The following is a 26,924-nucleotide window of genomic DNA, read 5'->3' on the forward strand; positions in this document are numbered from 1 at the left end:
AGCCCGAAGGGATTTCTCCCCGTCCTCTCCTTTATATGGGGGGACGGAGAGGGGGGTCGCCGATTTAATGAAGCGGCCTTGCTGTGGATGTGCTGTGTCCTGCAACACTGCTTCTGACCCAGGGCAGTGGACAGGGTGCAGGGATGACCCGTCATCTAGGAGGTGCTAAGATGGGAGGGAGGGTGGAGGGGTGTGGAGTGTTTTCGGGGATGAAATGGGTGGGAATGTTTTTGTGCCTTGTCCTTTTTGGCTACCCCCCTGGTAAGGGGAAAAAAAGCCTTGGTATATGTATGTACATTAACAATCATCTTCCTTTAAAAAATTGGATAATTTTCATTGAGAAAAAGTAAATATATATTTTTTAAATTTTAAATTAAGAGTTTATCGAATTCATCAACATGCTGAGATCTCAGGGTCGAAGCCCTTTCTAACAAAATCTAGTTTATAATAAGAATTATGATACCTTGAGAATCAAGGATGTTTCCCTTACCAGAGATGCCTTAACCAAAAGGCAAGTTTTGTCTTCTTTGGCTTCTATATTTGATCCGTTAGGTCTTTTTTCTCCTGTGTTGTTACAAGGAAAAATTCTCATTAGAGAGATGTGCCAAAAAATGGTGGATTGGGATTGGAAATTGGATAGTGAATTGCTTGCAAGATGGAAAAAGTTATGTGAAAACTTTAGGGAGGTTAATGACTTATCCTTTAAAAGGAAAACTTTCTGCTCTGAATCTCCCATTAAATTATTTGTTTTTGCTGATGCTTCTAAGGAAGCCTATAGATGTGCCATCTATGTAGGGCAAGAAAGAAGAGAATTAAGGGAGTCTAATGGCTCTCTTCTATTTGCCAAGGTCAAGGTGGCTCCTATTAAACAAAGAACATTACCTTCTTTGGAACTTATGGCAGCTTTACTATCAATAAGATGCCTTAAAACTATTTTTGAGGAAGAACTGGTGTCTGCCCCACTGGTTGAATCTGTAGTGCTCCTTGTTGATAGTCAAGTTGCCCTTTCTTGGATCCTGACCAACAAGGCTCCAAGGAAGAATATATTTGTCAATAATAGACTGAAGGAAATTTCCAATCTTTTGGAAATTTTCAAGGTCAAGCATACGCCTATTTCTTTTACTTATGTTCCTTCTGAACATACTATGGCTGATTTCCTAACTAAACCTTGCAGTGCTAAGGTGTTCAAAGAAAAATTCAATTGGTGGGTTTATGAACCAGAAAGGTTGTTATTGCCACCACATACATGGCCGAAGGGTCACTTGGGATGTATTCCCTCCAGCATCAAGGGAGACATTGTCAATGCAGCTGTTGTCCAAGTTGATGCTCCTCCTCTAATTGATGTTAAAAGGTTTTCTTCTTGCAGCAAACTTTTGCATCACACTTCTTTGATTTTTAAGGCTGTCTTTTTGTTTAAGAAGTCTAATGCTGACCCAGTTAAGGCCGCTTCTAATTATTTGATGGGAATAATGCAAAGGGATTCCTTCCCTGCTGAATTGACTTGTTTACAAAACTCCAATACCAATGACATACCTCCTTTAGTAAGTCAAATGAACTTGTTCTTGGACAAGAATGGTTTGATAAGGTCCAAGGGCAGAACTGACAAGAACATTGAGCTCAAATATACATACATACATACATCATACATATACCAAGGCTTTTTCCCCCTTACAAGGGAGGTAGCCAAAAAGAAAAAGGCATAAAATCATTCCCACCCATTCCATCCCTGAATACACTCCACACCCCTGGGTCAGAAGCAGTGTCGCACAAGACACAGCACATCCACAGCAAGGCCGCTTCATTAAATTGGCGACCCCCCCTCTCCGTCCTCCCAAGCATAAAAGGAGAAGACGGGGAGAAATCCCTTCGGGCTGCGTCAAATTTTGCTCACACATAACTACGTCACCCCCCATCCCCCCCGCCCATTCCCCATTTTTTTGTCCAAATCTCATCACTTGACCAAAATGTTGATATTTTTTTCACATTGCCAAGTTTTGCACATGGGACTACAAGCTACACTTAATTTCCTTCGCATGCATGGATTGTGGATCTTTAAGGCCAGACAAGCTGTTTTAAACATTTTGAAGAGTGATATAGTTTGTAGGAAATACAATTTCCGTGCAGTTAATTATCCTTCTCCTTCCTCTTTACCTGCCTCTAGAGTGAATCTAAGTGTGCCCTTTGCCCATACTGGTGTGGATTACACGGGGCATTTATGGGTTAAAGACAGGAATGGAGATAAGGTAAAAGCTTATATTTTGATATTTACTAGTTTCAATACTAGAGCTGTTCATTTGGAAGTTGTGGATACAGGCACTCCTCGTTTAACGACCTACTCGGTTAACGACAACTCGGAGTAACGACAGGCTTTATGACAGACCAATATTCATTTAACGTAAATCTCCCGAAGTTACGACGTCGTGTACGATAATTAAGTTGGCTGAGGCAAATTTGTATGATGTTATAAATGAACTTGCACGGTGGATGTTAAAGATACGACCATCACTAAGTCGCCTTGCTAGGTGGTCTGTCGTCTGCTTCCCGCCATTTCTATATTTACTTGTTTTGAATTGGTTAGATTTGATTAATACTACCATTATCATTATAATGGTCTGCTATATATTTTTGATATGATTATGTTTGTACATTTATTTGGATCCAAGGAAAGAAGGTAATTATTTACCATCTTTGAAATATCTTGTTTTTGTAAGCAAATAAACAGAATCGACGCCATACCTTTTTGATTTGAACCCGCTCGACTTTTCTCGTAAGGCCGGCAGACATTGTGAGTTTTCTAACATTAACAATTTGGTGCCCAGACCCGGGAAACCCTATCTAAGCCCTTTAAGAATAAGGTTAACCCGTTTTAAGCTTAGACACGATGTCTGCCAATTTACAAGAAGCAAAGAAAAAGAGAGTGTCAGCCAAAGGCTGGGTGACACGAAGCGTCAACGAATTAGAAGGTTTAATGAGTGATGACGCTACCAGCCTCGAATTATTAGAAGCTGCTATTTGTATATTTGACCGCAGGCTTGCAGATCTTGAGAAGCACCAGACGGCAGTGGAGTTGGAATTGAACTCTGACGAAGTAGAGTCAGATATGGATGAAACTGACAAGTTTCAAAGATCTGCCAGGAAAATTAGAGCAAAGGCTGCCAAGCACCTGAAGGATATGACTGCCAATGTTGTAAGTGATTCTATCTCCGTTTCTTCTAAGGATAGATCAGAGGTTAGGTTACCTAGTTTAGAGCTCCCTAAATATGCTGGCGAAGCTATAGAGTGGCAACCCTTCTGGGACCGCTTTGAAGCTCTGGTTGACCAGAGTGACTTGCCTGTTATAAGCAAGTTCTCATACTTGCAGTCCCTCCTTCGAGGAGAGGCACTTTCTGTCATTCAAGGTTTGGTGCTTACCGCTGCAAATTATAAGATAGCATGTGATCTACTCAAAGAAAGATTTGGCAGCACTGAAAGAATCGTATTCGCCCATGTGTCGGGCTTAATGAACGCTTCTTTGATGTCTAGAGCTAAAGGAGCTAATCAGTGTGACTCCCTATGGAAGTTACGAGACCAATTGTTGCGGCATATAAGAAGTTTGGAAACCCTTGGATTCAGCGGCAACCAGTATGGCATGGTGTTGACTCCTATCATTGTAGCTCGCCTACCACAGGACATTCGTCTGGAATGGTCGAGGGAAAGTGCTGGACGTGAAGGCGATGTAGAATGGCTGATGAAGTTTCTGCAAACAGAGATCCAGCGTCGTGAACGATCGGAAATTTTTAAGGATTTGTCCATGGAGAAGAGCAACGCACCACAAGATATCGAAAGAAGAAAAGTTAGTTCGGCTTCAGCCTTGCAGACGTCAGCTGAAGAAGGATCACAACAGTGTGTTTTTTGTCACAAAAGACACAAGTCTGAAAAGTGCAATCAGATATTGAGATTGGATATCCTTAGACGTGAAGAGAAAGTGAAATCCTTAGGACTTTGTTTTAAGTGCCTCGTCAGAGGACATATGTCCAAGGACTGTAGAGGAAAAGTGAAGTGTGCGCAGTGCTCCGGTTATCACAATGTGTTGTTTTGCAGAACAGGCAAAACAATTTGTGTCACTAATAATTCACCAAGTAGACAGGGTGTCGCCCACACCCCCAGTGAACAAGTTAATAATGCAGTCAATACTGGTAGTGGTACTGTTGAGCATGTTGGCATCTCTCATGACCAGAGAGTTAAAAGGTCCACTGTTTTGCAAACTGCTAAGATCAAGACTCTAACTAATGATGGGAAATCTGTTGATGCTATTGTAATGTTTGATTTAGGGGCAGACACTACTTATGTGAGCCATGATATTGTTAGAAGAATCAAACCTAAGTGGGTTACATCTAAGTACACTTCATACTCAACCTTTGGGAATAAGAAATCACAAAATAGAAAAGAACGGAATGTATATGATGTGAAAGTGATTGACACTCAGGGTCATCCTCACTCAATATTAGCGGTCGAAGTTGAGACCATTTGCCCACCCTTAAGCCGTCAAAGGATTCCCTCTGATGTTTTGCGGTCCCTTTCACATCTACAGTTAGCTGATGACTATGGAAGTGATCGTGACCTCACTTTGGATATACTGACTGGTGTGGATAATTACTGGCGTTTTGTTTCCCCAGAGAACTTTATAAGATGTGAAGATTTAGTAGCCTTTGAGTCTTTGTTTGGTTGGATATTGTCTGGTTCTTGTATGAAAACCCAAGAAGAAAATGTATTTCACCAGATGTTATGTGTAAGTACTGCTAAACCTGTTAATGAATCTGAGCTCCATGAATTTTGGAGCCTTGAAAGTATTGGAATATGTGCTGGGAGGGATAAGCCTCCCAAAGACCCAGTGTTACATAAATTTGAGGATTCAGTTGAGTTTGTTGATGGCAGGTATGAGGTTGCTCTTCCTTGGAAAAGTGATGTTTCTAAATTGAGTCTGCTTAAAAATGAGACTGGAGCAAGGAAGAGGTTAGCTACGCTTAACTCTAAGTTTGAAAGGAACCCTAGTTTAAGAATTGAATATGATAAAGTTCTCAAGAGTTATGAGGACAGTAATATCATAGAAGAAGTACCTCAATCTGAAATGGAAGGCCCCTATCCCATTTACTATCTGCCTCATAGACCTGTAATTAAGGAATGTGTTTCATCAAAAATTAGGCCTGTGTTTGATGCTTCAGCAGTGGGATCTAATGGTGTTTCTTTGAATGACTGTTTGGAATCTGGGCCTTCACTAATCCCAGATCTAGTTGAAATATTACTAAGATTCCGAAGATGGAAAATTGGCTTGACTGCTGACATGACCAAAGCTTTTTTGCAGATCAGAGTTCAGCGCTCAGATCAGGATGTTCATAGGTTTTTGTGGCAGTGTGGACAATCCTTACGTGTAATGAGGTTTGTAACGGTACCCTTTGGTAACACCAGTAGTCCATTTTTACTGAATGCCACTATTAGACATCATTTGAATTCATATCCTGTTTCAGTGACAGTGCAAGAGCTTCAGGAAAACTTGTATGTGGATGATTGGCTCTCAGGAGCAGATACTGTTGAAGAAGCCAATACAATGTTTCTTGAAGCTCAGAGTATATTATCAGATGCTGGCATGACTTTGTCCAAGTGGAATTCTAACAGTAAGAGTTTAACTCATCAACTTAACCAGTTTTTTGAAGTTGGTGAGACTACAAAGTTATTGGGAATGCATTGGAAAGCCTCTAAGGATGTGTTTTCATTCAAGGGACTTGATTTGGATTGTAACTTTGATTTGAATTTCACAAAGAGGAACTTATTGAGTTTGATTGCTCGACTGTTTGACCCACTTGGTTTAATAAGTCCTTACACCATGTATGCTAAAATACTGTTTCAGGAAATTTGGCGTCTAGGACTTGGATGGGATGAAATCCTATCACATGACTTGCAGCTGAAATGTCAGCTGTGGATTGATGGTATTCAAAGTATTAAGACATTTGAAATCCATAGATGTTATTACCCAGATTCATCTTTAAGTTCATTAGTAGGATTGGAGGTACATGCTTTCAGTGATGCTTCTGAAAAAGGTTATGGTAGCTGTGTATATCTACGTATACCTAAATCAGATAAGGAGTTTCATGTATCATTTGTTATGGCTAGGACAAAGGTTGCTCCCATCAAACGGGTTACGTTACCCAGGCTGGAACTTCTTGGAGCCTTGTTGAGTGCTTGTCTCAGTCATTTTGTAAAATCTGCCCTACGTTTGAATAATTGTGTAAGATTAGTTTGCTGGACAGATTCTAAAGTTGCTCTGTCTTGGATAAAAGGTAATCCTAATAGGTGGAAGATGTTTGTTGCTAACAGAGTAAATGAAATTCAAACATTAACATCTCCAAGCAATTGGTTCCATTGCCCTGGTAAAGGCAACCCCGCTGATTTGATGACCCGAGGTCTTTTGGCTGATCAACTAATTTCAAATAACATGTAGCTCGGGGGTCCCAATTGGTTATCTAGTTCCTCATGTTTCCATGCTGGAGCTAATATTGATGATGAGACACACATTTTGGCTCACACCTGTAAAGAGAGTAAGGGAGAGGAAACAGCCTTGACTGTTAATGAGAAAGCCACATCTGTATTTGACTTTAGTAGATATAGTGAATTTAGCAAAGTTATGAATATTGTTGCTTGGGTTAAGAGGTTCATTAATAATTGCAAACCTGATGGCACAAAACATTCTGGCCCTCTCACTTATGAGGAGTTGATCAAAGCAAAGGACAATATTTTAGTCTGTGTTCAGAAAGAAAGTTATGAGAATGAAAGAAATGCTTTGTCTCAAGGGAAACCCATTCCTAGAATTTCTTCCCTGATAAGATATGACCCCTTTCTAGATTCTAATGGATTGCTGAGAGTCAAAGGTAGACTTCAGTATTCTGACTTAAGTTATGACAGCAAGCACCCCATTATAATTCCTAATTGTCATGTGGCCAAACTTATAGTACAGTTTCAGCATAACCTTTTGAAACATGCTGGTGTTCACACCCTCATGTCCACCATTAGAAATTCTTACTGGATAATTGGATTAAGACAAGTGGCCAAAAGAGTTTGTAGAGAATGTGTTGCTTGCAAGAGATTTGATTCTAGACCATGTAGTCAGTCACCCCCTCCTTTGCCAGAATTGAGGATTAAATCTACCTTCCCCTTTGCAATAACTGGATTGGACTACGCGGGTCCCTTGTTTGCAGTTGATCAACTATATCAGAAATTGTATTTTTTGTTGTTCACTTGTGCTGTTACAAGATCTGTTCATTTAGAGTTAACAGACTCACTTTCAGTGCCTGATTGTCTTTTAGCACTACGCAGATTTTCTGCCAGGCGTGGACTTCCATCAGTGGTGTATTCAGATAATGCCAAGACCTTTAAAAGTGTTGCCAAAGCTCTTCAGCAATACTTTAGTGTCTTGAGTCCCGAGTGGAAATTCATTGCTCCCAGATCCCCATGGTGGGGAGGCTGGTGGGAACGACTTGTGAGGTCAGTTAAATCTGCATTGAAGAAATGTCTTGGCACTAGATGCTTGACTAAATGTGAGCTTGAAACAACCTTGTTTGAAGTAGAGGCTTGTATCAATTCAAGACCTCTGACATATGTAAGTGATGATTATGATGCAAAGAACCCTTTGACACCCTCACATTTTCTGATTGGTCGAGTAGCTGGATTTCAACCTCATATTTCTGATGAGCATTTGGGTGTTGTTAGCCATAAAGACTTAAATGAAAGAGAACATGTTCGAGAAAGGCAACTCGACAGATTCTGGAAAATGTGGAGTGATGACTATTTGAGAAATTTACCTCCCACAGTGAAGGGATCCAAACCCAATTGTAATTTGAAGAAGGGTTCTGTTGTGTTGTTAAGAGAAGATAATGTACCTAGAATGAGTTGGCTTTTAGGTGTGATTATTGACTTACTCCCTGGTAGGGACGGTATAGTTAGGTGCGTCAATGTCAAAACTGCCAAGGGAATTTTTTGTAGGCCTGTCCAGAAATTGCATGATCTGGAAAGTTGTTTTGAAACGAACAGTGTTAAAGAAGATATTGCAAACCCCTTAGAGTGTTCTATGCCCGATGAGAAGGATGTTGCAAGGGATGAGGATGTGGAAAGTCTTGAAAAGGTGAAAACCTCTCGGAGTGGACGGGTAGTTAAGCCCCGTGTTCTGCTTGATTTGTAAGACCTGAGTTTGAGAATTGAGTCAGCCTTATATTTTATCAAGGACTCTATGTATAGGACTCATTCTTATTGTTACTTGATTTGATTGTGATTGTCTAGTTTAATAGGAGATTGAATGCTCCTATGGTGGGGAGTATGTTAAAGATACGACCATCACTAAGTCGCCTTGCTAGGTGGTCTGTTGTCTGCTTCCCGCCATTTCTATATTTACTTGTTTTGAATTGGTTAGATTTGATTAATACTACCATTATCATTATAATGGTCTGCTATATATTTTTGATATGATTATGTTTGTACATTTATTTGGATCCAAGGAAAGAAGGTAATTATTTACCATCTTTGAAATATCTTGTTTTTGTAAGCAAATAAACAGAATCGACGCCATACCTTTTTGATTTGAACCCGCTCGACTTTTCTCGTAAGGCCGGTAGACATTGTGAGTTTTCTAACATTAACAGTGGATATTAGCTGTGAGGTAAAGTGTTCTGAAGCTTAGGTCTACATTACCATCCTGCAAGCTGGAAAAACTACCTGGGGTACAATATATACCGGTAGTGGTAAATTTATAGTTTCGACCAAGGGCGCAATACAGCAATAGAAAATGAATTATTAATTTTGTAAATTATAATGTATCAACGTAATATGCAATTTTGTGAGCAGAAATAAAAAAAGGTGCTAAAACAGATTTCGTAAGTAACGAAGTCATGTCGGACGAATGGTACACCGTGTTTATGATAGATGCCGATGTCGAGGAAATGAAAGGATGATAAATTCGCCTAACCTAAACTAACCTAACCTGTGTTTGATAAATCATTACCTGCAAATTAAATGTCATCCGGCTCGTCCTCGTTGTCGTCGTCGTGAGAGACGTTGGCAGACAACAAGATGGCGTCCCGATCCTATGCTACCGTCTTCGTTCATTAGCATATTTTCTTGTAGTATGGTATTTTTTACTTTCATTTCCGCCCACAATATTGCATATTACATTGATACATTTTAATTTACAAAATTAATAATTAATTTTCTATTGCTATATTGCGCCCATGGTCAAAACTAAAAAAATACCTCGGTATTCAATATGGAATGTCAGCATACGCGGATTTGGTCATATACAGTAATTTTGGGAACATAACCACCATAAATAAATAGTAAATAAAGCTTTAATGTACTGTATAAAAGAGGGAAATACACAAAAATAAAGATACACGTATTGCTGGACATTGTACATACAGTACATGTACGTTTATGTATACACTTTCGCTTAACGACTAATTCGGTTAACGACGGCTCGCTGGTCCCAATTGTCGTCGTTAAACGAGGAGTGGTTGTACTATGTCCACTGCTGAGTTCATTTTGGCTTTTGTTAGGTTTGCTAACAGATATGGAATTCCTTCTGCTGTTTATTCTGATAATGTTAAATCCTCCGTACAAGCAGGAAGTGTTATTGAACAACTTTTGCCATCCTCTGAATTTGAAGAGAAGTTTAAAACTTCCCGTGTTCAACATAGAACCATCCCTGTTTATGCTGCATGGTATGGTGCCACATGGGAAAGGTTAATTCAGACAGTGAAACAATGTCTCTATAAGATATTGGGCAGGTCTGTTCCTTCCCTGGCTGAGATTACCACTCTTTTGTCCGATGTTAAAAAAAAAATTAAAAATAGACCACTTACATATCGTTCCAGTGAAAATGAGGTAGATGTCATTACCCCAAATTATTTCCTTATTGGAAGGACCATTCCTTCCTTGATGTTTGGAGATTTGGAACAAGTCCCTGAATGGGAATCAGGAAAAGACTATCCTTCTCTTCTTAACTTAGTCATGGACTGTAGGGATTATTTTTATGTTATGAAGAGTTTACGAAACGATGGCTGAGAGTACTTGGTCAGCTTAAGGGAAAGGGATAGAGCTGCCTACCACAGTTCTAGAAGCTGGGAAAAAGGTGACATTGCTTTTTTAAAACTGACTTTCAAGACCAGACCCTTCTGGCCGTTAGTTCGGGTTATTGAGACCTTCCCTGACCAATACCATGTGATACTTACTGTCTCTGTCATTAACCCCTTCGATACAATGACGCCTACGTAGGCGTCATGAGGAGCAAGTGGGTACACGAGGATGCCGATGTCGGCGTATTGATTATATATATTGTAGTTGTACCTGCGTGACCCCCATACTCTGTAAACTGGCTTAATCATATTTTCTATGGTTATCAAAATTCACGGGTGAAAGAGAACGAGCAATATACAGCAGTAACTTTACTTTTATAATGCAAGTATTATGACGCAACATCGCACGTCTGGCAGCTAATGCTGCCCACGAGATTTTGGCCAGGAGTGAAGGGGTTAAGCGCGATGGAAACTCTATCAAAGTCAACATTAGACTTTTAATCCATCTAGAACTCCATGCTGAGTTACATTCCCGTCATGAGAATGAATCCCCTGGGGATCCTATTTTGCAGGCTAGCAAGTCGGAGCCTTCTGAATAGGCCTCTAACTTGGAGGAGGCTATTTCTTTGGAAAATGACTGTGTCACTCCAGAACCTTCCCCCATGAGACCTTCTCATAAGACTGCGCTAGCCTCTAGAGATCAAGTAAGGTCTCTAGCACTTAAAGGGTTATTGTAAATTTTCCTCGAAAGTCTTGTATTAGATAAAACACTTTCTTTTTTGTTGTCAGGGAGGTTGTGGTAATTATTATTGGGAACATTAGTACTTACCTCGGTTCGGGAACTTTCCCTCAAAGTATTAATTTCTTTTGATTCAGGAGCTTTTCCTGAAACTTCGAACCACTCCTACCGTAACTTTAAATAAGATACAATTAAAACTCCCCTCCCTTCTATTTATTGAATCTATGAAGTAATTTTGGTTTAAAAATCGGGAAACTTTGAGAATTTGCTTAAGGTAAAAGTTAACCCATGGCTTCAAGCTTTTTTTTTTTAACACATAAGAGTCCCGCCAAATACGGCCACTATCGTCGGCCTGAACAGAACACCCAGAGCTCTGGGCAAGGGACCTTTTTATGTCTTCACATAAGAAGCCTTCAAGTTCTACATTATTTCAGACCAATAGTCTGAGAATGCTACCAAGTAAGTTCTCAGACATTCTTGTATTTGATTGTATAAGACCGTTCAGTTTTGTCTCCACAATTTTCATTATGTCTGGTTTCTCTATTGACAAATAGTTATCTAATTCATTTATTCCAGAAATCATACCATCCATGTTTGTAGATGCCACTTTTAATTTTTTCTTTTCTTCTTTTTTTTTTTTGGTTTATGTTTCCATTTTTCTAATGTACCATTTTCTCAGTCTCAGATCCAGTACTCTCCAAAAAAAATAATTTTCTTCAGTCTCCGATCTTTTCTTGCTTTTTACTTAGCTTCATTTCTTAGTGCCCTGTCTTTCTCTATTTCCTCTTTGTTCATTTCCTTTTTTATCCACACATTTTTGTAATTTTTACTGTTTGCTAGTTTTGCCACTTTTGACAGTATTTCTTCAGCTATCATTTGAGTCCTTAGTTTGATTTTCATTGGCCTGTAATTTTTTCTTTTGAGTATGTACTCATCATATCCACATCGTTGATTTCCTTCTCCAAATCCTGCCCCTTGTCCTGTACCACTTTCAGTATCTCCTTCGCAATCTCTTTCTTTTCTTTTTCTCTTTGGTATTTGTGTACATACATACATACATAAATACATATACCAGAGGCTTTTTCCCCCTTACACGGTATGTAGCCAAAAAGAAAAAGGCATAGAAATCACTCCCACCCATTTCATTTCCCATATATTCCACTCCCCTCCACCCTCCTTCCTATCTTGGCACCTCCTGGATGACGGGTCATCCCTACATCCTGTCCACTGCCCTGGGTTAGAAGCAGTGTCGCAAGACACAGCACATCCACAGCAAGGCCGCTTCATAAATTCGGCGACCCTCCCCCCTCTCCATCCCCTCATGCAGAAAAGGAGATGGGGAGAAATCCCTTCGGGCTGTGTCAAATTTTTTCTCATACATACTTCCTCACTCCCCCTCATGCATCACAGCCTCATCTATACACAACCCTTCTCCATTTACCCCAATCTTCTATCCTCCTGTCCTTCCTCTACAGACATTCCTCTCTTTTGTAAAGCCCCTTTCACCCCATCCATCCATCTCATCCTAGGATGCCCCCTCATATTCACTCCCTCCACCTCCGCCTTCCACATTTCTTTTACTAATCTTTCTTCACTCATTCTTTCCATGTGTCCAAACCATCCTAATACTCTTTCATCAACCCTATCTCCCAGCTCCTTTTCCACCCCTGTTCTCCTCCTCACCTCCTCATTTCTCACTCTATCTAGCCTAGTAACCCCTATCATACTTCTCAGACATTTCATCTCAAACACATTCAAACTCCTTCTCTCTTCCTCTCTCATGTTCCATGTTTCTGCCCCATACATTGCTGTTCACACAATCACTCCTTCATATAACCTCCTCTTAGCATCCATTCCCAATGTCGATTTCTCATTACACTTTTTAATCCACCAAGGCATTTACTTGCTTCTCTCAATCTACATTCTACCTCCACCCCTACTCCTCCCTTTCCTGTCACATTCGCACCCAAGTATCTGAAACTATCCACTTCCTCCAGTTTCTCACCCTTAATGCTTACTTCCAGCCTACTGTCACTCTCTCCCTTTGTACATCTCATCACCTTATTTTTGCCCACATTTATCTTCAGCTTCCTTCTTTCACACACCTTCTCAAACTCTGTCACTAACTTCCTCAATCCCTCCTCTGATCCTGCTACAAGCGCAGTGTCGTCAGCAAACAACAACTGGCTCACCTCCCATTTTTCTCCATTTTCTTTAATCATCTCCAACCCCTGACCCACTACCCTTGCATTCACCTCTCACACCACCCCATCCATGTAAAGATTGAACAGCCAGGGCGACATAACACACCCCTGATGAAGTCCCACCTTTATCTCAAACCATTCACTCTCTCCATTTCTAATCCTAACGCAAGCTCTACTACTCTCATAAAAACTCTTGACTGCTCTTAACAGCTTTCCTCCTATCCCATATATCTGCAGTACCTCCCACAGTGCCTTCCTGTCTACCCTGTCGTAAGCCTTTTCCAGAACCATAAAAGCCAAAAAAATATCCTTATCTTTTCCTATAGCTTTCTCACATACCTGTCTTACCACAAAAATCTGATCTACACATCCCCTACCTGTCCTAAAACCACACTGTTCCTCACCAATTACTCCCTCTCTTCCTCTCCCAATCCTCTCAATCAAGAAGGTTTTGTATGTTTATCAAAGGCAGCAAGCAAATTGATAATAAATGCAATTGGGAAACATATACATGGTACAAGAATGGGAATCCCCAGACAGCCAGCGGGATGACCTGTCTGTGTCCCCGTCTTCGAGTGTATAATTGTAAGGTTCAAGCTGTTTGTAGAAGACCAAGTCGGTCGAAACGTATAAGCAATAAAGAAGTTCCTGCCCATCATCACTTGTTCTTCCTTCACCCACAAGGGGGGGTCGCCGATTTAATGAAGCAGCCTTGCTGTGGATGTGCTGTGTCTTGCGACACTGCTTCTGACCCAGGGCAGTGGACAAGGTGCAGGGATGACCCGTCATTCAGGAGGTGCTAAGATAAGAGGGAGGGTGGAGGGGTGTGGAGTGTATTCAGGGATGGAATGGGTGGGAATGATTTTATGCCTTTTTCTTTTTGGCTACCCCCTTTGTAAGGGGGAAAAAGCCTTGGTATATATATGTATGTATGTATATATATATATATATATATATATATATATTATTTTTCCTTTTTTTTTTTTCAAACTCTTTTCTCAATTTTGCATTTTCATTCCTGAATCTATTGTACAATAATAATATAATATATGACTGCTCTTCCCCATTGAGTATTGGTAGACAAAGGAATCTACAACATCAGCTTTCATCAGCAGTAACTCTAGCCTAGCTGGTGTCTCTTCTCTTCTTATTTTTGTTGGTTCTGTGATTCATTTTGTCATCAAACTGTCTATTGCTATGCTTAGTATGGTATTACCCCATAATACTACATTTCTATTTGCTTCCCAGTCTTCTCAGTTTACCTCCCCACGGTTGAGGTCACTTAATAGAACCATATCATCACTCCTTTCGATTTCTTTCTTTAACTGTGTTCATATGTATAATAATATCTCTTGGTAATCTTCAACCCAAGCTCTTATCTTAGGGGATATATACATCACAGCAAATTTTCTGATCTTTCCTTCAATTTCCACTTTTATATCTATTAAAGTCTTTTCTTCTCCCAGTACCACATCAACCACCACACCTTCCTTTCTTTTGTCTCTCCCTTTTCAATATATTTTTGAGAAGTAAAGTAGTGCCTTCCTTGAATCCATGTTGGTTTGAGGTGGACAGATTAGTTAATTTCTTTTTTGAATCAGTCTTTCCATCAACTTAGATAAGGTTTGTAGGATGCTGGTGTTTCTGGTAGTTTGTTTAGTATGGGGATGATATGTTGTTGTTGTTGTTTTTTTCAGATTGTTGGAATTCAGTTGTACAACCAGGAGTGGTTAAAATAGTCAAGATCTTTACTGCATTTGGGCTAAAGTGTTTTAGATGGATGTTTGAGATCTTATCTGGGCTATCCATGTGGTAGTTTTTAAATTTCTTTAATGCTACTTCCATATTGGGGAAGGAAGAAGTGATATTTGTGACTAGTTTGATTTTTCATATTTCTTTAGTTAATTTCCATATTTCTAAACTCATAAGATATCAAAATTTGTCTGAAATAAATTAAAGTAAATATCATAGGACATTATGAGGTTAACTCAGTACAATATATAAGATAAATCACACTTACCAGCTACAACCACAGTACCCATGTCCTGGGTTCGAACAACCACACTTACATCAGCTGTGGTGTGACCTGGTGTTGGGAGCACTTCCACATTCTCGTCTATCTTGTATGGTTCACCTGAAAGACAAACATAATCATAAACTGGACCCATGGTGAATCAAAGGACCTTTTCCCCTTTGTAAAATGGAAAGCCAAATCAAAGTATACACCCACACCACACCCAACCCACACCTTCCTAACACCCATTCATTACCCTTCTCATCTTAAGACTTCATGAAAAAAGAGTCATCCCTGTACCTTAGTACAATGTATGTATCAGAGGCAATGCAGCAAGACACAGCTGAGCCTGACAATTGGACTTGGTTTACCCCTCTGCTTCATTATGATTACCCTTCCTCATCCACTCAAAAAATTTATGAAGACATGATGAATAACTTTTTAGGCTGCATCATTTCTTCATCTATTACAACTACTCTTCATTCATGTCTATGTTTTACATTGTCTCTACCTTGTTCATAAGATATTTTTCATGTATCTTGTGCTATCTTTACCTTATCCATCTACCTCATTCTTAGTCTTCCTCTCAAGCATAGGTATAGATTCTAAGGGTGATTAAAGGGATATATTTCTCATATCTCCTATTTACCTGTCTTCACATAAACATTTTATTTTTTATTATGCATGAGGAGGGCATACAATTTCTCATTAGCTACATTTCTCTTTCCCACATGGTTATACATTTGTAGGCATCACAGCACTACTTCCATGTGCTATTTTCATCCATATGACCCCTGACCCTAGAGAGTTGCATCCCTTCTCTGTGCTTTTCCCATTGACACTATGTCTTTGCACCATTTCCTCCTTGGGGGGTATCTGTACCTAATAAATCTTATTTTAGTTTTTTTATAGCCCTACATTTCTTATTATAGTTTTTCGTGTGTCTTAAATTATATCTTAAGCATGAAATTTTGACCATGATCCATTTGAAGTATATCATGGCATACAAGACATCATATGTGAACACTGCATGATGCATCACATGACAGCCCAAACCCTTCCATCATACTAATATGACCTTCAGCCAATACATCAAAGATCTGAAAGTGAAAATTCACAAAAAATAAACATATCAAAATCAGTTGCAAGCATGGGCTTTAGACAGCAAAAGGAAACTCTAATTGCAATCTACAAACTATTCTTGAGAACCACACATTTCATTCCTTCTGTTTTTCTTTTCATGAATTCTTTACAACCTACATTAAAAAAATTCCCCAAAGCTATTCATTTTTTTTTCTCCTAAATTATATCTCCACTACCAGTACAAATTCATTTCTTGGCTCTATATCTCCTTTGTCCCCTGAAATTTGAGTATTATGTGATCACTTTTCCCTATAGGTCATATAACATTTTACAGAGCTGGGCGCATTCCTTGGTGCATTCCACTTTAGTTTGGCCACGGTTAGCACTCACAAACTATTAAAGCAATATAGTTGCCAGTATAGTATGTGGCCTACAAAATTTTTCTTTGGCCTACCAGACTTATTTCGGTATGAACCTGTCTCTTAAGCACTAATTGCAGCGAAACTAAAGTGGAACGCACCAAGGAATGTACCCAGCTCTGACATTTTAAAGAATCAGTGACATGCATACTATAGTTAACCTCTTACTCTTGAAATAAGCACACCATTTAGGTCCACAAGAGCCACTAAAGTTGGGGGATATATGATTTTTGGTTGAATTATAATAAAAAGTTAATATTCTTTCCTTCTTACCAACATAAGTTTATTAAACCCTTTGAGTAATGATAGTGTTTCTTCCAGCAGCCAAAATATACAAGATGACACCACTCCTGAGTGTGATTAGATAGGCTTTAGCAATTTAGATTATAATAAAAAGTTAATATTCTTTCTTTCTTACCAATATAAGTTTATTAAACCCTTTGAGTAATGATAGGGTTTCTTCCAGCAGCCAAAATATACAAGATGACAGCACTCCTGTGTGTGTTTAGATAGGTTTTAGCAATTTAGATAGTAAGGTGTCTTCCCCTCTATTTAATGAAACTGCTTGCTAGTAGCCAAAATGATTATACAAGATATCCCTTCAAAATTGGTTGTCAAGAAACAAGATTAAAATCTATCATAATATCAATAATAACATATATGACAGTATGTTCATTATCTACAGCACAAACAATATCACAGATAAAGTTATATAAACATGAACCAGATAATCATTACTGTTTCCTCAAATTTCACTGCCTGGAAACCTACATCCTGAAAATGGCTCGCAACAGATCTTGGGTCAGCCAATAAATCTCTTAGGGAGGAAACTTTGGATTGCTGCCCGAGTTGTATCAGTGTAGGACATTTTTTTATACCACCAGCTAATAGTAGTGTGAGGAAGGGCACAGTCATTTATCAGCTATGCTTATTTGAAAAGGTGGAATACAGCTGAAATTGAAAGATCTTGGCCCCAATCTGGAGATCATATGTCTGCCACTGAGAACTACACCTCTAGATGGTTAATCATTTCAATACAAGTCAAATTCTCATGTGCAGCATTGGCTGCCATATGTATGATGCATCACACTACTCACATTATAAGATATAAAGTCACTGCTGTATTACTCATTCTCTTTTACTCTGAGTAATAATAAACACAGAAAACATGATCAAACCAGTTCACAGAATCCGGGAGTAACTCATGTACAACTACAAAAATATATATATAATCAAAATGCTAATACCAGCATCCTTGTGTACCCACTCCTGCCTCATGATGCCTACATAGGCGTCATTGTACCAAAATGGTTAAGAGGGTGTTGACTGGTTCTGAAGATGGATGGTGGGGAGATGATTCTCTCTGATATCCATTTTGCAAAACCACCACATGCAGGTACCCTAAACATGAGATACAAGATGGTTGAGAGAGAAAAGGCTGAGCACTAAATTATGATTACATCATTTGCCTTTCTGGAAGGGGAAGAATTCAACAATGGAGTGCCTTTACTAACCTGTTTCAAAGGGATGAATGAAGAACTCATGCTGGTAAGATATGGTGAATCCTACAATGTGCTTTGCCTTCAAGAAGAGATTGAGATTCCCTAGGTGGTCTGAGTGGCCATGGGTTGCTATGGCATATCCAATGTCATCACAGTTCAAGCCATGTGATGCCACACCTGCATTGGAACCATGACTTATTAATTGCATTCTTGGCACCAGGTACTGAAAACTAATACAAGCTACCATACATTAAAACTGTATATGCTTAATCAACAAGTATGCAAAAGTATTTTTTTCCAATTCCATAATCAGTGAGTGGAGTAAAATTGCTGAAGAGGCAATAAGAATTCAAAACACTGACATTCAGTTAAAAAATGCCAATATACCAACTCTTCATTTTCTATTAATCAAACCTGGCTCACAGCCATTTCATGATTTGGATGATGTTGCTGTCATGAGCAATTATTCCACAATTGTTACAACAGCAAAGCAAATAAAATTTTTAGGGCTGCCTTACACACAAGTAGCATCAGCAGTCACAATAAAACCGAACTTCAGGGCTGTAGTTTCTCAGCTGATACGACTCCTGGATGCTAGTATAAGAATGTGGTTAATGACTGTTTCAATGATGTGTGTAGGATTCATGCTCAGTGGTCCCCTGTTAAAAAGCTGGCTCACTGCCACTTAATTGAATTAGTTACTATCACAACCAATTTATAACATTACATATATCCAAGAGTTGACACCTTGACATGGTGGATATGCTTAAGAATCTTAATGACTACAAAAGCTATGTTGATAGAGATGAAAATCTAAGCAGGGTCACCCATAATGAATAGGTTCTGCAACAAAGATGAGACAAGAGCAGCTCACACATACAGTTGCAGGGCCTACTGATGACTAGCACATCCCTGATGGTCTAGATAAAGTAGTTTACATGATAGCAAGTTTCATCCAATGACCCATGATTTTGAAATTGGTATCACTTCCCCATATATATATCAACAGAAATATGTGATGTGGTTAAATGATTCTATAAATATGGATGTCAACAATATGTGTACTGTGAGGCTTGCCAGCAAGCTCGGCCCATCACAACTCAGCCCATCTACTCAACCAAGTCAGCCCATTACAGCTAGGTTAGGTAGGTTACATTAAGTTTGGTTAGGTTAGATTAGATAGGTTAGGTAGGTTAGGTAAGTTAGGTGAGAGTAGAGGAGTTTAATATACTTTCATTTCTTTGACCTTTGCATCTATCAAAACAAAGTGTCTCAAGTGGCCGATGGGCAGAGTTGGTGATGGCCCGAGTTGGAGATGGGCCAAGCTGGCAGGCAAGGCTCTCAGTACACATGTTGTTGACATTCATATTTATAGAAACCTTTATTGGACAATTTATAGTTTCACCCAACCAATGATTTTGATATGTGGCTTATCTTATGTATTTCTGGTGAGAAATGTTGTATACGAACAATGGTGTACATCATTTCCATTGCAAATGCGTACTTTTCAAGTAATTGATTATTCAAGTTATGCACTTATGCCTACACCTCCCCAACAATCTGGGGGGGGGACCTGTGGGAAATCAGGGTTTTTGGGTGGGGAGCACTAATAAATCGAGTAATGCACATTGCAAAACAGGTATAAAATGAACAAGAACACATAAAAAAGATATAAATATATCTGCTACATTTAGTAAAGGCCACTCCACCCACGCAGGAGTTGCTAACCGTAAACTAATGTAACCTAACCTAACCGTTCGGTTAGGTTAGGTTACGTTAGGTTTGGTTAGGTTATGATGGGTTAGGTTAGGTTTGCTTAGGATAGGTTATGTTAGGTTAGGTTAGGTTACGGTAGGTTACATTAGGTTACGTTCGGTTAGGTTAGGTTAGGTTTGGTTAGTTTAGGTTAGGTTAGGATAGGTTAGGTTATGTTAGGTTAGGTTAATTAGGTTTGGTTAGGTTATGTTACGTTAGGTTAAGTTGGTTAGGTTACATTAGGTTAGGATAGGTTAGGTTCTGTTAGGTTACTCTAGGTTAGGTTACGTTTAGGTTAGGTTACGTTAGGTTAGGTTATGTTAGGTTTGGTTAGGTTAGGTTATGTTACGTTCAGTTAGGTTAGGTTACATTAGGTTTGGTTAGGTTAGGTTAGGATAGGTTAGGTTACATTAGGTTAGGTTATGTTAGGTTAGGTTTGGTTAGGTTAGCTTAGGTTTGGTTAGGTTACATTAGGTTACGTTAGGTTTGGTTAGGATAGGTTAGGTTTGGTTAGGTTATGTTAGGATAGGTTAGGTTACGTTAGTTTACGGTTAGCAACTCCTGCACGGGTGGAGTGGCCTTCGCTAAATGTAGTGGATATATTGACAGATATTTTGAATCATTGGTAACTTGGTAAACAAACATGGCTACCACTCGCATTAGCCGACCACACTCTGGACCTCAAAGGTGATTTTTTTTTTCTTTTAATCTTTTTTGTGTTCTTGTTCATTTTATAACTGTTTTGCAACACACATTACTCGATTTATTAGTGCTCCCCACCCAAAAACCCCGATTTCCCACAGGTCCCCCCAGATCGTTGGGGAGATGTAGGCATAAGTGCATAACTTAAATAATTACTTGAAAAGTACGCATTTGCGACGGAAATGATGTACACCATCATTCACATCACAACATTTCTAACCAGAATCATATATAAGCCACATATCAAAACCGTTGGTTAGGTGAAACTATAAATTGACCCATTTATCTAACCACACCATATATTTCTATTGATATATAATATATGGGGAAGTGATACCAGTTTCAAATTCATAGGTCACTGGATGAAACTAGCTATCATGTAAATTACTTTATCTGGACCAGCATTTCCCAACCTGGGGTGCTGAAATTATTATAGGGGGTGCTGGGAAGTGATGCACACAAAAATCATATTGATACCTAATTGTGCATATTTGAATTTTTCCATGCTATTTCATTTTACTAGTGTTCTTACTTCTTCTACAAACAATATTGTCAATTCATTTCAGTTCTAAGGAATCAAGAAAATAAATAATCAAGCAGTACACTTCACTTTTTATCCTTCTAATACCAAGATAGGGGTGCTAGACTGCTTAGACATGACAACAGGTGGGTGCTATGGTCGGAAAATGTTCTCAAACGCTGATTTAAACCAAATAATTTCCTTATGATAGTATACGTCAAGTTACCAACCTTCCTCAACAATCGATCTGTCCCAGGCAGTCATTGTATCAACAATTATGTTGGTTGGTCCTTTTATAAGTGTACATGAACAGTTTGCCAGCATTGCTTCATTCTGCATGGTTGAAAACCCATTTTGCAGAACATGGACTGTATAACTCATGGTCTTTAATTTAGAAAAAAGTAAATAAGTAACCCTATGACAACAATTTTTCCTTTGAAGTGCGACCAAGTCATATAATACATGAAGGATGTACTAGTAACTATTAAGTCTCACGACGACGACGATATAAACAAGAAATAGGAAAACATTTGAGATTTGTATTTTGCCAACGCCAGCTATACTAAATTAAAATTTCTGTAGTTTTGTTTATTTACTACCGGAGGCAAACTAAACTTTGCAAAATTTGACTGACTGTTTGTTTACTAATTTATAGGACAGTCTGTGCTTTTGCAAAGATTTTCTTAGGACTGTTTGAAAACTGTCTTACTCTATGAGTCTATCCTTTTCCCTTCTATACAGTAGAGTTCCTGTCTTTCGGTATCAGTGACCATATTTAGCATAATTACACTAAATTCAGAATGATTTTCATGAGAGTATGTTTAGAATGAATATAAGCATACTATCAAATCTAGTCTGGAAGAATAGCGTATTGAATTCTTGAACTATGTATGCGCTTTTGCTCTTCATGAATCATCATGATTTAGTGGAAATGAGTCTCTAAGCTCATGACATTGTCAATAATATGATTATTCATTTCATTGATATATACAACCAGCAACAAAAGCAGTGTCACCTTTCTAGACCGAGCTCGGACAGGTAATGTCCTTCTTACCCTGAAAGGTGTCTGGCCTAAATTGACGACCCGCTGTAGTTAGACTCGCCATTGAAGTCATTCATTTGTATAATTATAATACAATATGTTCTATGTGTGAAGATGCACAATGAATATCAGACGGGTCACAGCAATAGTTATGTACATCAACATAATTTGATAATAAGAATTGCAGCAAATATTACACGAAATGTAAGAATGTTTTTCTCTAACATTCTAGCTATTCCAACATTTCGCAAGATCACTGCAACGGGTGTCCCTTCTCAATGCATATCAACATTCCACGTCCATCCTCTACGTGGTGGAACTTCAACATACGGACCATAAACAGACTTCATGAAAATTTGCAACCTTTCATAAATGCCTTACTGAGATTCAGTCAATATAAAATGCATATCAAAAACCGACAGAAGCAACAGGAATTTAAGAATACCTGAATGATGATTATTTCAAGTTTTTATTAGTACTTTTTCATTACATTATGCCTCATATTAATAATTTATAACCAAATGCAATCTCAAGAAATATGAGTGTTTAAACTTTGGTAAATAATGATTACACATACATAATTTACATATTAAATTGGAGATGCAATCTGACTTGTGAGTCCTCAGAATGAGAGATATAGTCAAAAACTTAGACTGGATGGAACAATTAAACGCCATAACCCCCTCATGGGTCAATGGCCTTAGGATCCAAGAAGAAAAAAATAAACATATTAGCGTGTGTGGTGCAATTTTAAATTTGGAAGTGGTGACTTACAGTGAGGTAGTAGTGAGGGTGAATGAATTAATGAGATGCAAATTATGGTGGATAAGGTATTGTGTTGAGACGCTGCACCGTGCGTTGCATTTGTGAGATCTGCTTCTCTTTTTCTATGTATGTTTGACAGCGGTAGGTGTGGTTGGTAGCCATTGTAACTTGTTAGGTAGGACAAAGGAGATGTAATGAGCAGCAGCAACCATATTGGTCGTTACGGGGCTGCTTGCGAATTAAATGAGGGTAGAAAGTGTTAAGAACCACTGACTGTTTAACTGTGCTGTCGAATTGTAGAATTCGTCTGCTATTGTGGAAAACAAAAGCTACTGATGACGCTGTGTCGACAATTCGTAGAATATGTAGAATTTTATTCTTCTGTTTTCTAATTAATTTAATTAAAATTAATTTATAATGAATATTAATATAGACTATTAAAGGCTTTATTACTATTGATATGTATATAGACAATGAAAACGTAAAGATAATTGAGTTCTTTACTATGCGCATCAGTTCGAAGTGAACGGAATCTAATATTTATATACATATTTTGTCTGTATTTTTTTTTGTATTTTTTTTTTGTAAAGATTTCAAGAATATAACAATTTATCGTAAGTGACATAGATGGCGTATTAAACATGACGTCATATTTTGGCGGGGTTTTGTTTTCTTCGTCACCATTCTCTACCATGGCTGTCATTACACCCACGTCCACTGACCAGGTAAGTCTTTGTTTTCTTTTCAATAATAACTCTACCTTTGTTGCATTAAAACGTGTTCATTTTAGACGTAATCTCTATATTATGTGGGTATTGTAGTTAATTATTATTTTTACGTAATTTTTAGATTGATATGGCTCCTAAGAGGAAATTTAGAGATGTGTTGATAGCTGACCCTGCTTTCCAACCACGGTTGTCTTCCGTAATAGAAGATCCTGAGAAGGCAAGCTGCGTATTCTGCAAGAGAGTTTGGGGCTCATTTGACAGCCATAACAAGGCACAAGGAGACAAAGATGCATATCCTCAATGCGCAAAAATTCGAAGATCTACCCAAGCAAGAGACTTCATCTTCTCCTGTAGGGTTACATATAATTTCCTATTTACTTATCTATTCAATATGAATAGAGAGCAAGTATGTTACCTCAAAAATTATACATCTAATGAGTCAAAAATACGTGTATAACATAGTTGAAATCCTTTTCAGGTTGGTGCCAGCGTTGCTGTAGCTGTGGCTCTCCTGATGGCATTCATTGCAGAGCACAATCTTTCATTCTCCATCATTGACCCTATGGTGGAGCTAGTGAAAGTTATGTTTCCCGACTCTGCAATTGCCCAGGGGATTCACATGCATAAGACAAAATGTAGCGAGACCATGATTAAGTCACTGGCCAACGCCATCACAGAAGATCTCACGAAGAAGCTGAGGATATACAAATTCTCAATCATAATAGATGAGACAACCGATGTCAGTTGCACCAAAACGTGTGCTGTACTCGTAAGGTATTTTGACTTGACCAGCCACAAAATAAACACGTGTTTCTTCTCTTTGATCAACCTTTATAGCAGTAGTTCTGTGGGATCGATCAACAAACAGGGGAGAACTTATATGAAAAGTTAATGGAGACGCTAGATAGTCATAACATCGCAAGGAGTAATTTTATTGGATTTGCAGCGGACGGTGCCTCAAACATAATGGGAGAAAATAACTCTAACCAGCCGCCTCAAAGATAGTTTGCCTGGCATAACAGTATTTCGCTGTATATGTCATTCCATCCACCTTGCAGCATCAGAGGCAGCTAAACAACTTCCTCGTAAATGTGAAGATCTGCTAAGAGATATATATTCCTTCTTTTCTCGTAGTGCCAAAAGGAAGCACGAGTTAAAGATTTTTCAAAATTTTTGCAATGTCAAGCCACATAGGATCCTGCACCCCTGTCAAACACGCTGGCTCTCATACCACGAAGCTGTAGCTCGCATCTTGGAGCAGTGGCGGCAACCTCTAAGGCTTTACTTCACCGAAAAAGAATCGGAACTAAGGTTACTTTCAATTCAAAATATAATTGAAAAGATGCCAGATCCCTCAGTGAAAATCTGTCTTACATTCTAAAAATTATATTCTTACTAAATTTAAGAAAATAAATCTAATGTTTCAAAGTAATGAGCCAACTATTCACTTACTGTAAGAATCCATCACTGAACTACTCGGAATGTTTATTGAGATCTTATTGTAATGCTGAATATTTTAGAAACATCAATATAGCAGATATAGATCCTACAGATGATAAGATTTTCTTGCCAACCAATCAAATTTATTTGGGACCCGAAATGCACCAATTATTCCAGGACCAATCAACCTTAAAACATCCTACATTAATAACAGATGTGAAAACGATGTAGGGATTTCCTCATCACAATGGCGGTGCAAATAAAAAAAAAGGTTCCCAATTGATAGCGACCTATGGAAAATGGCATCTTTTTTTATCACCCAAAGAAATAATGGGCAAACGTACAAGGGATGAAATGAATACGCTTGTAGATTTTACAAAAGCTGTGCCACGACTGTTTTCAGGAAATATAAATGAGCTCGATGATGAATGGCGCAAACTTGATTTTGTAAATTTCCTTAAGAATGGAAACGCCTCAGTGCAGAAGATTTTTTTTCATAAGAATTATGGATTTTGAAGACCACACTGGCCATAAAAAAATATTACAATTTTGCACTCTTCGCTCTACAAGTCCTCGCACTACCTACATCAAATGCTGACGCCGAAAGACTTTTTTCAATTGTCGGAAATATCAAAACAAAAATTCGAAATTCTTTACAAATCCCCTCACTCACTGCTTTAATAAAGGTATCTGAAGCGGTCAAGGCTGATGGGGGATGCATTAAATTTAATCCTAATAATGCTTTGTTAACAGTGTGCCGATAGATTCTAAAATAAAATGTAACCTTAGTTAGAAAAAATATCATTACCCCTTACTAACTGAATTAACTGAGTATTCATTTAACTTCAATATTTGGAGCAAAATAAATAATAAAAATTAAAGGTACAACAATTATATAGGCCCTATCACCTTTAGCGAGGTGTCCCATAACAACATCGTTTTCTCTTATACAAGGTAAATAGAAAACGTGTAGAATTCGCTTATGGTCTCGCTGTTGCCTTCCACACTTTCACGTTCCTTTCTGAGAGTGTCGTGGTGTTTCATCCTCCTCTCGCCTTCTCCTCCTCCTCCATTACTGGAACTCCCATTTAAAGAACTACAGAGGAAGAGGAGAGGGCGACCACCGATATGTGGAGGCTCAAGGGGGAAACGCCCATGCGAAGAGGGGACGAAAACAGTCCTCCACGTCTCCTCAACTTAACCTAAAAGACACATTGATGAAAATGTAAAAACATGAAAATTATAAAATAACAATAGCAATATCTTGGAACGATAGTAATCATTGAAATTTGTAAACAAGCAAAACGAAAGATAAGTGTTTAGTACAATAAGAATGAGCTACAATAAAAAGTTAGGTGACTACGTATGCTTATAAAGTATATCATAGATGAATAGAAGATGCTAGTGTTGATAAACGTATGCCAAGAGCCAAGTAGCTGCGGCCGAAGCCGTCACCTTTGCTCTATGCGCTTTGACTGTTGGGGCAAGCAACAGTTACTGCTGGTGATCGGAGAGATGAGTGGGACTCGAACCTACAACTATACGAATGCGAGACCAGAATGCTTCCGATTAGTCCACTATACGCGTAGAGGTAGAACTATACGTTACACAAGGACACAATGATGACAAATTACTGAACCCAACGACAACATCCAGACCCAATTATCAGTCTTTTAATAATCAAGTCGTGATGGACAAAATTATTTTACATAGAATATATTTCCAGAAAATAGGAGAGACCAAGACATAATAGGCATAGAAATCAACCAAAAGAGCATTAGGTTAAAAGGGTCGATTTCAGGTAAAGTAAGACACGACTGATGGTGAGTCACATAAGTTAGTAATAATTCATAGTATGCAGAATCTGAAGAAATCTCCCATCACGAAAAAAATAATTTTACGTTGAGTCTATCAAGA

At 38.5% G+C, this 26,924-nt stretch overlaps 2 protein-coding genes across 9 annotated transcripts in view; one reads left to right on the forward strand and one right to left on the reverse strand.

Annotated features, from left to right (window-relative positions):
• The window catches only part of LOC143027628 (metallo-beta-lactamase domain-containing protein 1-like), a 37,902-nt gene extending 15,631 nt beyond the window's left edge, over positions 1 to 22,271 (reverse strand). The window contains exons 1-5 of one of the 8 annotated variants that reach the window (XM_076189008.1): positions 21,596 to 21,658; positions 18,574 to 18,649; positions 18,068 to 18,232; positions 15,058 to 15,171; positions 491 to 564 (exon numbers count right to left, since the gene is read on the reverse strand). In XM_076189008.1, the coding sequence (XP_076045123.1) occupies positions 491 to 564; positions 15,058 to 15,171; positions 18,068 to 18,232; positions 18,574 to 18,586 (366 nt within the window). In that variant the 5' untranslated portion in view covers positions 18,587 to 18,649; positions 21,596 to 21,658. Of the gene's footprint in view, positions 1 to 490; positions 565 to 6,490; positions 6,562 to 15,057; positions 15,172 to 18,067; positions 18,233 to 18,573; positions 18,650 to 20,989; positions 21,148 to 21,262; positions 21,697 to 22,086 lie in introns of those variants that run through there. The other 7 variants (XM_076189007.1, XM_076189009.1, XM_076189005.1 and 4 more) reach the window with 7 other exon arrangements.
• A 1,483-nt stretch (positions 22,272 to 23,754) lies between these two features.
• On the forward strand, positions 23,755 to 25,857 carry LOC143027462 (uncharacterized). The gene is made up of 2 exons (XM_076188749.1): positions 23,755 to 23,917; positions 24,046 to 25,857. Exons 1-2 carry the CDS (start codon positions 23,855 to 23,857, stop codon positions 24,457 to 24,459), a joined length of 477 nt encoding a protein of 158 aa, XP_076044864.1. The 5' UTR covers positions 23,755 to 23,854; the 3' UTR covers positions 24,460 to 25,857.
• The last annotated feature ends 1,067 nt before the right edge of the window (positions 25,858 to 26,924 follow it).

This window comes from Oratosquilla oratoria, chromosome 8 (genome assembly GCF_046742065.1).
Source record: "Oratosquilla oratoria isolate Oo_2021 chromosome 8, ASM4674206v1, whole genome shotgun sequence".
Taxonomy (NCBI): Eukaryota; Metazoa; Arthropoda; class Malacostraca; order Stomatopoda; family Squillidae; genus Oratosquilla; species Oratosquilla oratoria.

Excerpts from the sequence above, each read along its gene's own strand:
- LOC143027462 (XM_076188749.1), top strand. The coding sequence starts at position 23,855 with ATGCATATCCTCAATGCGCAAAAATTCGAAGATCTACCCAAGCAAGAG. Across the intron at positions 23,918-24,045 it reads AAGAGACTTCATCTTCTCCT|GTTGGTGCCAGCGTTGCTGT; the intron begins GTAGGGTTACAT and ends AATCCTTTTCAG.